This window comes from Urtica dioica, chromosome 10, assembly GCF_054948205.1.
Source record: "Urtica dioica subsp. dioica isolate 48M chromosome 10, U.dioica_male_clone48M_v1_H2, whole genome shotgun sequence".
NCBI classification, from domain to species: Eukaryota; Viridiplantae; Streptophyta; class Magnoliopsida; order Rosales; family Urticaceae; genus Urtica; species Urtica dioica.
Genome location: NC_142765.1, coordinates 24,680,561 through 24,694,367, shown reverse-complemented (window position 1 = coordinate 24,694,367; position 13,807 = coordinate 24,680,561). Strand labels below are relative to the sequence as shown.

The following is a 13,807-nucleotide window of genomic DNA, read 5'->3' as shown; positions in this document are numbered from 1 at the left end:
TATATTTATTTGTGGATCCCATAAAGACATCATATAGAAACGAGAATTAATTATTTACAATAACTAATGCGAAAACTAAATAAGAATACGAGCGATTTTATTAATAATCCGATCTTAATGACAAGAGCTGAGCTCGATCAGTATGATTGCGACTGACGAACTCTAAAATACAATTGAGAGAGAAAGAGAGAGAGATGTAAGCGATAATAAGGAAAACGTCGTGTGTTTCTTCATGGAAGAAATGAATTTATACTACTACAAAGTGCAACATTCTCGGAGACACGTGCTTGAAACTTCGTCTTTCAGTCGCTCTCCTTCTGCAACGCGCTTCCGTATTTGAATTGGCTCACTAGAAGTCATCAACTCTCCGGGTTTTAAGGCAAGATCACATCTCCAATGCTGACTTTGACTTCATGACGATCCCTTGTCAAGGTAACCGATCGAGTTCAGAACAGAACGTGGGCCAGACCTAAATAATTCCTCATATATGTATGACAATAATCAATAAATGACAAGGATCTCATGTCGTTTATTGATTAAGCTTGGCAGCCCAATAACATTTCATTAAAGATGGTCGAACTCTATATCCACCGAAAGCATGTTTGATGTATTCAAATATAGGGCAAAGCCTTAAAAAAATATATATATATTCGAGGCCCCTGCATGAATTTTATAAAAAAAAAATATTCTTGTACGACAAAAAAAAAAAAATAGAAGCCTAGAATGGTCTCATATTTTCTCAAAACTTTGGGCCTAATGCGTACGCGCGCGCACACACACGACTTGATTGTCTTATACGTTGTAGTTTCATACGAGAACATAGCTTCTTGCCTTCTTCAACTTTATGCATATATATATATATTTGATAAAAGCGAGAGACCACATGCTAAAAATATACAATAGGAAATGGAATATCTTTTTATTTTTTTTTAATAAAACTCTTGCAGGGAACATTAACGCGTCAGAAAATCGGCACTTTTAACACTGTCAATTTGATTGTAATATTTGTGCGCGCGATTGTAATATATGTATAAAATTGTCGATCTGATAACCAAATAGAAATCAAAATCTACCCAGAAGTAAGTATATAATTTTTCTTCGGTCATTTCACAACTCAAAACGGCATCAATATTGTGAATCATGTTAAACCCTAAACTGAAATTCAGCTAGGGCTTGCTAAGAAAAAACGGAAAATAAAAAAAAAAATTAGAAAAATAGCCAACTTAAACATTTGATATTGCTAAATAGCCAAGGTTTGTTAAATATTAAGTAAATAGCCATAAATGATGACGTGGCTTAATATGGCAGTGGCTATTTACTTGATATTTACGTTTGTAAATATATAAAAATGGCTATTTACCTACTATTTACCAAACCTTAGCTATTTAGCAATTCTCAACGTTTAAGTTGGCTATTTTGTTAAATTACCCAAATAAAAAGGAAAAGAGTTAGCTAGGGCTGTTTTTTCCCACTCAAATTCAAAGTGGAATTAATTGTATAGAAAGAAGAAGATGTACAGAAAAAGTGAGAAATCTGTGCAAGGTCAATGATGATTTGAAATACAAGTTTCAGCTGTAGAAATTAGTATTTCTAGTTTCAAATACGTTGAATGAGCCCAAAAAATGTGCTCATGGCACTCATTAAGGTCATATACAAATATCTTTGGAAAAAAGGACGCTGAGTTGGATGACCACATGATGAACAAACAATATAATTGCGTTGATTTTGCTCAAATTCTTTAAATCACATTTTATATACCTTAGATAGATGTCCATGATAACACAATGTCCTCATTTTTTTTCCCTTGACCATTCCCGATGTGCCCATCTTATTCAATATATATTTATATATAGTTACATTGTCTTGGTGGCGCGTGTGTGTGTACATTATTTTATTTTTTTTCCTTTTTTACTAATGACTGAGTTATTGTATGTTTAATTCATTTATGTAGAGGTGTCGTCCTTGTAAACTTATAGGTGATGAGGATAATAGAGATAATTATTATGAATTGCGCTGTAAGTGATGCTCTATGAAATTAGTTTTAAGCATCTGATCAACCTATGATACTCGGCAAAATTATTCATCTGTGTACGAAAACATAGTTGGAAAATACACAATCAGCCATAGTGTAAACTCATCCGATTAAAATTGCTTTCAAAAGAGGTTATAATTAACCATTGTTATTACTACAATTGGTTTGGCTCGAAGCATCTCAATTGGAGAATATCAGTATCGCTTTTTATTTTTTTTAATGGTGCGACAACTAACTAGCAATAGTTTTACTCTAGATGCTGTACTAGGATCGAACAGAAAAGAATAATAAACACTAGGGACAAATAGCAGAGTTTAACCAAACCTGCACCACCAATATATACTTCAAGACCTCTTTTGCTCAGCATCGACAATAATAAAAAGAATAACCAGTATATATAATTGATGTCTGGCTAGCTGTAGAACAAAGAGGGCATAATACAAATGAGACGAGTGGTGCACTAAAAATGTACGTCTCTGACGAACTAGAACAAGAGCCAGAAACTACCACCAACTATAAATGAGAACGAACACAATTTCTGGAGGAGAGGAAATCTATTGTGGAGTTTTGTACCTCGCTCTCAGTGTATGTTCGAATGAGAGAAATTTTCTCCCTTCAGGCATGGTTTAGGAATGGATGTTACAAAATTCAAAACTCGTTTTAACGTTCACGTCTGAAGTCCATCGTGTAATCCAGTATTTGTAGTAGTGACGATGCGTGTGATGTAGATGCACCTTCGTGCATCGTAGCCCATCTATAAAAATGGGTCACCCTGTGAGACTTTTGCATAGAGAAATTTCATTTTGTGGACTTCAAAAGTGGAAAAATATCAATATTAGACCTCAAAGTTGTAAGATATCTCAAACTGAAATTTTGACTCAAAATCTGATAAATATGCCTTATTCTCTCTCATTTCCACTCAAAAATGATATTTTTTTTTAGATTTAGTATTCCGACGCTCAAAATGACAAAAAAGAGAGTAAGATTTTCATATTTGCTTCGTGTTTGAATTGTTGTAGAATGGTTTTAATAATGATTGGAGTGATTATTATTGATTTGGATCGATTTTGGAAAAGTTAAGATTTTGAATTTGAGATTTTTTTCGATAATATATGATGATTTAAGATGAAATCCGATTAAATTAATAGTTATTTACGATGAAATTCGAAGATTTAAGATGATTTCTGATGATTTTGAATGATTTCTAATAAAATATGATGATTTAAGAAGGAAAAATGGGCTGAAAGGGTATTTTTATCCGAATTCAGGTCAAAAGTCCATTTTTATATATTTTGCAATTATGGGGTGTAGTTTTGATATTTTTCTACTTTTGAGATCCACAAAATAAAATTTCTCTTTGCATATTTATTCTCAGCCACAACACAACTATTTCTTTCACACAATGTATTGGTATTTTTCAACCTAATTCTCAATCACTTTAATTTTGAATATATATATATATATATATATCATATGCCCTCGCAACGAGGATTAAGAGTATTATCTAAAATTTTAGATTCGATGAACCTCACTCGAATATAACAGTAAAAAATGAGCTACTTAAATAATAATAATCCTCTGCATTGTAATATTTTTTTCAATATTTTGCTGCTGATTATTTTTAAACTCATGTAACATGCTATTGAGTGGTCATTAAAAAGCGTAATGTAATCTCAACTTAACTTAAGGAGAAACTATCTGAAAACTCGACTCCTTATACCGAAGAAACTACGAGAGCCGTCATGAAAATAGTCCCCTTACTGAAATGGGTAAGCAGTCGCCGGTCTCGGAGACTGAGGAAAATTTAGAAAGGATAAGAAATTACTTGAGCATCTAAGTTCTCATTAATATAACATTATCTAATACATATACATATATATTTATATTGAAAAAACCAACTAATTTAAGATCAATTTTTTGATAAAAACCAATTCATGTAACCCCTATAAATTTATAGCTATCGATAATTTAAGCCACCCAATGTGGTGGCACACTTGTCAAATAAGTTATAATTTCATTTGAGAACATAACTTCTTCATGGTAAAGGATTTGCACAATATAACAACATTAGTGCGTCGAATTGACACTTTTAACATTGTGAATAATTTGATTCCTTCGTACATAAAAATCAATTCAAGTAACCCCTAAATTTATAGGTAAAAATAGTTTAAGCCACCCAATGTGGTCGCAGACTTGTCAATATAGGTTATAATTTCATCTGAGAACATAATTTCTTCATGTTAAAGGATTTGCACGATATTATAACTATATTAGCGCGTCGGTAAATTGACACTTTTAACATTGTAAATTTGATTCTTCTTCTTCTTCTTCTTCTAATATATATATATATATATATATATATATATATATATTAGATAGCCTCTACAAGCAAATTTGGATCCATTTATATCTTTTTCTCGACCAGTTTTCGTCCGTTGCTTTTTTAAAACGCTTAAAATCATATCAATTTTATACTTTAGATAGATTTCCATGATAACAAAAATGTCCTCATCTTATTCGTTATGTATAGTACCACAGAGAACTACATCATTTCGTGACACGTGTATTCGAATGCCATTGTTTTTTATATTTATAATCACCTATGATACTGTTAAAATTTACAATCCTAAGCAATCTCTTTCACCTATCATACTAGGCAAAAATAAATAAATTATATGTGTAGCAAAACATACACTTCCATTAGTTAGAAATATACGTACAATCATCCCTATCTAAAGTTGTATGCTTGAAATTGCTTTTAGGTCAGGTTTTAACTGTTATTATTAAGCCTAATTATTTTGGCTTTTCAACATAGCCCTACCTAACATTTGACAACTTCTCCAAATTAGAGGTTTTTTGTTTGTTTCTATTTATTACAGTGTTTTCTTTTTGAAGGCTATGTGACAAAATGGCAATGTTTTTACTCAAGATGTACTACTAGAAAGAATGTGAAAGAAGAATATAAAAGACTAGAGAACGTACAGTAGAGTTTATTTAAGAATTATGACACCACCAATAATTGGAGATACCTCGATCTTTTCCTCATTATTGACTATAACAAAAGAATAACCATTATATATAATTCTAAGCCAAAAGCTAATTTATATCTAGCTGTAGACCAAAATTAATAAGGTATAAAGCTCTTCCTGCACATCTTGTATATAGATATTATGTATGTGTGTATATAAGGCATGGTTAATGTGGAAACCAGAAGTTCGTATCATTATCGAACCTTTATAATCATATAATAACTTCAAGGAAACGAAGTGGAGTTCAACAACATATAAAAAAAACTTATTTCAACAGCTTTATTTATAATTTAAATATATTTCTGTTTGGTTCGCTTGACTTTTGCAAGAATCAGGGTTTCTATTTATTCATTTAAGCAACATTAGTTGTTCCGATCAATATAATCGAAATATTCTCTCTCTCTTCCAAAAGTTACACTTTCTACGTATATAAGAACAAAGTCCATCTTTTGATTTTTTCCTCGCTGAAGACCCACAATACACCACATATCAACCAATCACCACAAAAATCCACTTTTGGACGTTTTCACAATTTTCCTTCTTATTCTTCTGAAAAAAACAAAAAATATGACCCTCTCCTTCAAATTTATGGCACTATCAACTCTTCTAACTTTTCTTACGTCCCTCCCAAGCCTAGTCTTCGGAGAGTGCTTTTGCGACTATGAAGCCCTCGGACCGAAAAACAGCGAATCCCTAAAGTCCAAGCTCGGTGCAATCGTTTCGATCCTCGCCGCCGGAGCTCTCGGCGTGAGCCTCCCAATCCTCGGGAAGAGAATCCCGAGCCTAAGACCCGAAAACAACATGTTCTTCATGATCAAGGCTTTCGCGGCGGGCGTGATCCTCGCGACCGGACTCATCCACATATTACCCGACGCTTTCGAGGACCTTTCGTCTCCTTGCCTCGCCGAAAGCCCGTGGGGAAATTTCCCATTCGTGGGCTTCGCGGCCATGATCGGCGCGATCATGACCTTGATGATCGACTCGTTCGCGACGGGGTATTATAAGAGGCAGAGCGGTGATAATAAACAAGTGATGAGTTCCGGGGACGCCGAGGATGGTCATGTTCATGCCCATTCGCATGGTCATGGTCATGATCATCATGCTTTGGAATCTACTTCCTCACAAGCAGATTTGACTTCATCCGAGTTGATACGACACCGTATTGTAGCTCAGGTAAGGGATATATATACTTAATCATATATAGTATGATCATATCTACAGCAACGTTTTGATTAAATATCTGTGTGCAGGTTTTGGAGTTGGGTATTGTAGTCCATTCGGTGATAATTGGGATATCATTAGGGGCTTCTCAAAGTACTGAAACAATAAAGCCTCTCATTGCTGCTTTGTCTTTTCATCAGTTTTTTGAGGGAATGGGACTCGGAGGCTGCATAGTTCAGGTATTTATATATTTTTGTATGCATAATACTAATGAACTATATATAACATAAGCCATCAGATCTTTGAGCATTACAATCTCATTTTTCTGGGAGGTGATTGAACGGTCCTTTTTTTTTTCTTTCCCCTAAGGAAATGTATCATAATATTATATTGGAGTGACATCTATGCAGTTCGTCATAATGTCGACATCTCATTATATGTATATAAATGTCAAAATGTCGACATTATATGTATATATATTTATATTGTTGACATTAGATATGTATATTATATATATAAATGTCGACATTATATATTTTGAATAGAATATACGTATTTGCATGCCCCGATAAAAGTTTTCACGTACGTGTAAATCCAATATGTGCTAACACATATATAGCCTAGTATTATTATGCTAGTAGTTTATATAAATCACTAAATTTTATTTTAAAATATTTAAATTTACGAATGTCAGACCATTAAAAATCATATGTTTGAAATCTATAATGAGCTTAAAAAAATTGAAAAAACACTATGAATAGTTAGAATTTTCTATACATTTGTCCTTCATCAAGGATTTCTTTATGCAAAGATCCTATTTATCTTTTTCTTGAATGGTAAATATTTCTAGAACATGGAGTTTGAATCACAAACCCGGTATAATAAATTGATAAATTCTTTATTATCGTTTAACCCTTAATACATCAACTAAGAAAATGATGACCATGAGTACTTATTATATAGCAATATATATAGATGAATTATTCGTTGTATATAGCACTACAAAAATCTCATTTGCATATCCTCTTTTTCACTATGCTAATTTTATTGCCCCTGTTTACATTGTTATTTTGTTTTTTTTAACACATAGGCAAGGTTCAAACTTAGATCCATATTGGTTATGGCTGCATTTTTTTCGCTCACAACCCCAATAGGGATCGCAATCGGTATCGCGATTTCAAGCTCGTACAACGAAAACAGTACGAATTCGTTGATCATAGAGGGAATTCTCAACGCGGCCGCGGCTGGGATTCTAATATACATGTCACTTGTTGACATGTTGGGTGCGGATTTCATGAACCCTAAAATGTTAAGCAATGTGATGCTTCAGTTGGGAGCTAGTATCTCTCTTCTCCTTGGTGCTGGTTGTATGTCAGTCTTGGCCAAGTGGGCTTGAATAATACTGAATTTACCATATATGCTTTTTCTTTTTTCACATCATTTCAGCTCAGTGTTTGCACTGTTTGAATGCCTGAGTGCTTTTGTTTGTAATTCATTCATTCTTGCACTATTTTTTTTCTTGATAATTTTCGTAATTATCACAACTATTATTTTTATCGCAATAATGATATATATACGTAAATATGTATATATATTGGCGATTTTGTTTTTGTACTTGCAAAAACTGGGTTATGTACTTGTACTCACTTATTTATTCTAACTTTATATATGTAAATGAGGCATTTGGGCTTCACTTTATATTTTCTGTCCTGTTATTCTTAAGAACTCTGATTATTGTGTTTTGATAGTTAAGGCATGTATGTACCAATAACATCATCCATGGAACAGATTTAATTTATTTTGTTTCAAATTAATAATACTTTTAAAATTTAATTTTAACAATTGCATGAGTATATTGTCAAAAATACATTTTAGTTGGATGTAATGTTTACATTTCATTTTTCAATTTACAACATCACTATATTTTTTTTTTTTATTGGTGTTTTCAAATTCCGGCCTTGTTCTAGTTTAGTAAAATTGATCACAATCCACCCAACACACACAACATATGCATATATATATATATATATATATATATATATATATATATATATATATATATATATATATATATATTATATTATATTAAAATGTCAACAAAAATTAACGAAATTATGTTGATATTTTAACAAGTAGAGTCAATCAAATTAATAGCACTAAAAAATATCGAGCTAACTGCTCGAACAACACACTACACTATTAGAACAAGTCAACAAATTTCAAAATATAACAATAAAAAAATGACACAATAAAGTTATTATTCAAATTGGCCAAAAATCCTGGCTGATAAAAAGACACCGGTGATATAGCCACTACTTCAATACACTTTATAAAGCTTATAGATTTAAGTACCTCAATCCCATGTAGCCTCAGTGAGATTTTCTTCACGGCCAACTTATCATGAACTATCTCATGAAAGCAAGAATATGATCTTCACACGCCACACCTATGATGACTTGAACGCTTCTTTGATCCACACCACGAGTTTTCGAGATCAGACTCGTGCATCTTCAACAAAGTCGAAGATGTTGAGAGTCGACGAAGAATATATACCAACCGTGTTGAATAGCTCCTAACATTTTAGTAATTTGCATGGATTGCTTCCGAGAATCCTATGTTTTACTCATAATCTAACAAGTCCAATATTCAAAGCCGACAATAATTCCTAAAATATCTTTAGATTATATTAGTATAGTCCTTTGCTTTTTGTATATGTTAGAAGACATTCGATTGTGTGAACATTTTATTAAATATCTCTATTGGACTTATAACAAATTAAGCTTGTATCTTGGAACCGAAGATCTCCTTATATACCAGAGATCAACTCTCTGGTGCACACAAATGGAAAAACGTTTTCACTCACTTGTCGATGAAGAACCTGGACGAAGGAATGAGACAGAGCTCAGTCGGCGTGATTAATAATTGTTTTGTTCGATAAATATCAAAACCCAAGGTCTTGGAACTAAAAACACAATAATATTGTTAGCTTAATTCATGCAAGAAAAAAACATGCGACCGAAAAATATCTTTTACAAAATATTTTGTTAAAACCAAACCATACCCCGAGGATTTAACATGACTTATGCTTAACGCAGCAACACAATTTCTTGTTTTCAATTGGTATATGGATTGGCGCTCCATTTGGATCTTGAGAGAACGGGAAAGAGATTGTACCAACGAAATGACTCTTTAATTAACTTTCAAATGCAGAGTTACAGTGCTTATAATGATCAAGGACTGTCATCAGTTACAACTTACAACTAATAATCTTGCTGACTTGTCCTTGATTACTATGAACATTGCAACTGCTTAACTATACAAGACTAATACAAACAGTAAATGACACGTACACATGTCATATTCTAATACTTATTTTTGATAATTACCTAAGATTCGACAAGTTCTCCCAGCAAAATCTTTAGTTGTTACTTTTAATATCGCTACATATAGCAATAGTTTTACTCTAGATATGGGAAAGAATAATAAAACACTAGCGACAGTACAGCAGACTTTAAGAAACATCATGGCACCACCAATAAGTTGAGATCTCTTTTACTCAGAATAGACATTAACAAAAAGAATAACTCAATTAATATCTGGCCGTGGAAAACATAAAGCCGTTCCAAGACATCTTGTACCTGGTAAAATAAGAAAAGATGTGTACATACATATATTATATGTATAAGTGTGTGCGCTCGCGCATATAATATGTATATCTCCTATGAAGAAGGCGTGATTAATGTTGAAACCTCAAGTTTGTCATTATCAAACCCTTTATAATCGAAATCTTTATAGTCCAATAAATCTTCAAGGCAACAAAGTGGAGTTCATCAAAAGAATTAAAAATACATATATGTACCTCAATACCCATTTAAATATTTCCATTTGGTTCCCTTGACTTTTTGCCTTGATTAGGGTTCTACTTATTCATTTAAGCAACATTAGTGGTTCCGACCATTATATATACAAATCCCCTCTTCCAACATTATTCACTTTCTAGCTACGTACGTATATAAGAACAAAACCAACTTTTATTTTTCTCCTCTTTTCCCTGAAGACCCACCCCACCTTTAACCAATCACAATAATATTATACTTTTGGACGTTTCTTAATTTTTCTTTCTACATATTCTTCTGAAAAAATAATGATCCTTTCCTTCAAATTTATGGCACTATCTACTCTTCTAACTTTTCTCACGACCCTCCCAAGCCTAGTCTTCGGAGAGTGCTTTTGCGACTATGAGGCGCTCGGAGCGAAAAACAGCGAATCCCTAAAGTTCAAGATCGGTGCAATCGCGTCGATCCTCGTGGCCGGGGCTCTCGGCGTGAGCCTCCCAATCCTCGGGAAGAGAATCCCAAGCCTAAGACCCGAAAACGACATGTTCTTCATGATCAAGGCTTTCGCGGCGGGAGTGATCCTCGCGACCGGACTCATCCACATATTACCCGACGCCTTCGAGGACCTTTCATCTCCTTGCCTCGCCGAAAGCCCGTGGGGAAATTTCCCATTCGTGGGCTTCGCGGCCATGATCGGCGCGATCATGACCTTGATGATTGACTCGTTCGCGACGGGGTATTATAAGAGACAGAATGGTGATAAGGAAGTGATGAGTTCGGGGAACACCGAGGATGGTCATGTTCATGCCCATTCGCATGGTCATGGTCAAGCCTCGGCCTCGACTTCCTCACAAACAGAATTAACTTCATCTGAGGTGATTCGACACCGTATTGTAGCGCAGGTAAGTTCAACAAAAAAAAAAAAAAAAAACATGATGTTAAGTTTGATTTGAACATATATATAATGATTACCTGTCTTGGCAGTGCAGGTTCTGGAGTTGGGTATTGTAGTCCATTCGGTGATAATTGGGATATCATTAGGGGCTTCTCAAAGTACTGAAACAATAAAGCCTCTCATTGCTGCTTTGTCTTTTCATCAGTTTTTTGAGGGAATGGGACTCGGAGGCTGCATAGTTCAGGTATTTATACACAGAACTAACCATGAAACATTTGAATGTTTAATCTTGGTTAGATCTTAATTACTGTATTCAATAATCTTAAGCATCGGATGTCAGAGCGTACGGCCACTCATATTTTTAGTAATTGTTCAATGATCGTTTTTTATCCCAAGGGACAACCATAATATTCTATTTGTAATGACACCATAATGTCGACATCTTATATCTGTATGCCAAGAGAAAAGTCGTTAAATATATGAATCCAAAAGTAGTCTATGCTAACATTACCTTATCTTATGATATAGCTAAAGAGCGAAAACTAAATAATTATTTAGGGTTTAATATATCTTAAATAAATAGTCAATTATAGTTAATCAATATGATATTTTCTGATAAATTATTTCACCCGTTACTTTATTAATATGTCAAATAGTAAGTTGATGACTTTGCGTGTATTATGATCATCATTTAGCTAACAGATTTCAAACCTATTCAGATAAAGTACTTGTGATTTTAATTTAAGCTATTTAAAACCTAATCCCTGATATTTATTGGCTTGTTTACATTGTTAATTTTTGTAACACACAGGCAAGGTTCAAACTTAGATCCATATTGGTTATGGCTGCATTTTTTTCGCTCACAACCCCGATAGGAATCGCAATCGGTATCGCGATTTCAAGCTCGTACAACGAAAACAGTACGAATTCGTTGATCATAGAGGGAATTCTCAACTCGGGCGCGGCTGGGATTCTAATATACATGTCACTTGTTGACATGTTGGGTGTGGATTTCATGAACCCTAAAATGCTAAGCAATGTGATGCTTCAGTTGGGATCTAGTATCTCTCTTCTCCTTGGTGCTGGTTGTATGTCAGTCTTGGCCAAGTGGGCTTGAATATAATACTGAATTTACCATACATGCTTTCTCTTTTCACATCACTTCAGCTTTAGTGTGCAGTACTGTGTGTATTTTTGTTTGGAACTTTATTCATTCTTGGGCTTTTTTCTTCGTTGATAATTTTCTCAATTATCACTGCTGTTTTTTTTTTAATTCCAATAACTATATATATATATATATATATATATATATATATTATTTTGTGGCTTTGCTTTCAGTTTCAAAGATTGGTTTATGTAATTATATTCATTTATTTAAATGAATATTTTTAAATGTTAGTCACCTATGGATTTATTTTATGGAAGTTTCGGTTGTCACGGCCATATAAATTTCAAAATTCTGTGCTCAGGACATTTGTAATCCAGTTTTTTGTGTTGATCATATTTTTCTGAGTATCATCAAAGTAAAACTATATATATAGGTCAAGGCTCACATGTGTGTTTATGGGCGACTCCAAAGCCCATTTTTGTAGTAGTGATTCAGCGGCGGGACTGCGTTAGATTAGCTAGTGACAATGACTAGCAGCAGCGATTTGATCGATTTCGGTGAAGACGAAAAATTTAAGCTACTGTTCAATCATTTATGAAAATAAACTAAATCAATAAAAGTGAAAGCTTTGAAAAGCGAAAGCAGGATACAATCTAAAGGGCACTAAATTAAAATAATTAAATCCGATACAATCTGCTGGTGTATGATCGCCTTAAACGAATGAATTTTTATCCTTAAAAAAATTGTCTTTTACTCTTTATCTCAAAAGAGTATTCTTATGTTCTTGGTTGTAGCAAACCACGCCGTTGGCAAAGAAAAAGAATACAAAAAGGTCGCACTATAGACGTCCTTTCCTCAATTACTTGCTTCATTACTTATACTTGGACATAAAGGTTTTCCACATCTACAAGAGCAGGACATGACCACGCCATGTCATAGGCAAGATCTGGTGCCTCAAGTGCAACACATTGAAGAATAGAAACTCTTTGAAATGACTTTAGTGCGCTCTCTCTCATTTTCATAAAAAAAAAAAAAAAAAAAAAGCACTTTAGAATGGTATTATTGTGAACTCTCTCAGTTTTTCACTAAGAAAGCTATGTTATTTCTGCCGTGGTTATGAAAAAACTCTCATCATCTCTCCTATTTTTTTTATTTATTTGAATTTGATTGTAAAGATTTTTTTTTATACATAGAAATGGAAAATAGTTGAGTACTTTGTTTTCGCTTGCTTAATAACAATTATATCAAAACCTACACGTGCAAACACCACGTGCGAACGTTCTCCATCCTAATATATATATATATATATATATATATATATATATATATATATATGTGTGTGTGTGTGTATATTTTACTATATTATAAGTTGGTAGTCATTTTTTTTTATCAAAGCGCTGGTAGAGTAGTATATATAAGAGAGAGTGAGAGAGAGAGATGCAAATTCTGAGAAAATAAAAGATGTATGCAAATTTAACAAAAAGTGCACCGTCCGCAAACTGGAACAATTTAGTATATAGAGAATGTGCGTATGTCTTTCTTGAGTCAGTGGAGCGTATATATGACCATATGGGCTTAGACAAGAAGGATTTGATATTAATTGATTGTGTGACACTTGGGCTGGATTTCGACATTTAAAGCCTGACCTCTTTTGACAGCCACATGTGCATATATATATATATATATATGATTTTTTTTTTGCCCTCGCGAGTGAGGGGGCCTAAAACTTTTGCTTTAGTTTTCTTG

General features: G+C 33.4%; 2 protein-coding genes across 2 annotated transcripts; both read left to right on the top strand.

Moving 5' to 3' along the window:
- Positions 1 to 5,557: 5,557 nt before the first annotated feature.
- Positions 5,558 to 7,899, top strand: LOC149384379 (zinc transporter 1-like). Its single transcript, XM_089628780.1, has 3 exons — positions 5,558 to 6,234; positions 6,312 to 6,461; positions 7,313 to 7,899. The coding sequence occupies exons 1-3, from the start codon at positions 5,629 to 5,631 to the stop codon at positions 7,616 to 7,618; spliced, it is 1,062 nt and encodes a 353-aa protein (XP_089484906.1). The 5' UTR covers positions 5,558 to 5,628; the 3' UTR covers positions 7,619 to 7,899.
- Positions 7,900 to 10,387: 2,488 nt separating this feature from the next.
- On the top strand, positions 10,388 to 12,073 carry LOC149384378 (zinc transporter 1-like). Its single transcript, XM_089628029.1, has 3 exons — positions 10,388 to 10,960; positions 11,048 to 11,197; positions 11,765 to 12,073. Exons 1-3 carry the CDS (start codon positions 10,388 to 10,390, stop codon positions 12,068 to 12,070), a joined length of 1,029 nt encoding a protein of 342 aa, XP_089484155.1. The 3' UTR covers positions 12,071 to 12,073.
- The last annotated feature ends 1,734 nt before the right edge of the window (positions 12,074 to 13,807 follow it).

Bases quoted from the DNA above. Each gene is read 5' to 3' on its own strand.
- LOC149384378 (XM_089628029.1), top strand. From the start codon at position 10,388: ATGGCACTATCTACTCTTCTAACTTTTCTCACGACCCTCCCAAGCCTA. The intron at 10,961-11,047 runs GTAAGTTCAACA...TTGGCAGTGCAG, and splicing joins GACACCGTATTGTAGCGCAG to GTTCTGGAGTTGGGTATTGT. The intron at 11,198-11,764 runs GTATTTATACAC...TGTAACACACAG, and splicing joins TCGGAGGCTGCATAGTTCAG to GCAAGGTTCAAACTTAGATC.
- LOC149384379 (XM_089628780.1), top strand. From the start codon at position 5,629: ATGACCCTCTCCTTCAAATTTATGGCACTATCAACTCTTCTAACTTTT. The intron at 6,235-6,311 runs GTAAGGGATATA...ATCTGTGTGCAG, and splicing joins GACACCGTATTGTAGCTCAG to GTTTTGGAGTTGGGTATTGT. The intron at 6,462-7,312 runs GTATTTATATAT...TTTAACACATAG, and splicing joins TCGGAGGCTGCATAGTTCAG to GCAAGGTTCAAACTTAGATC.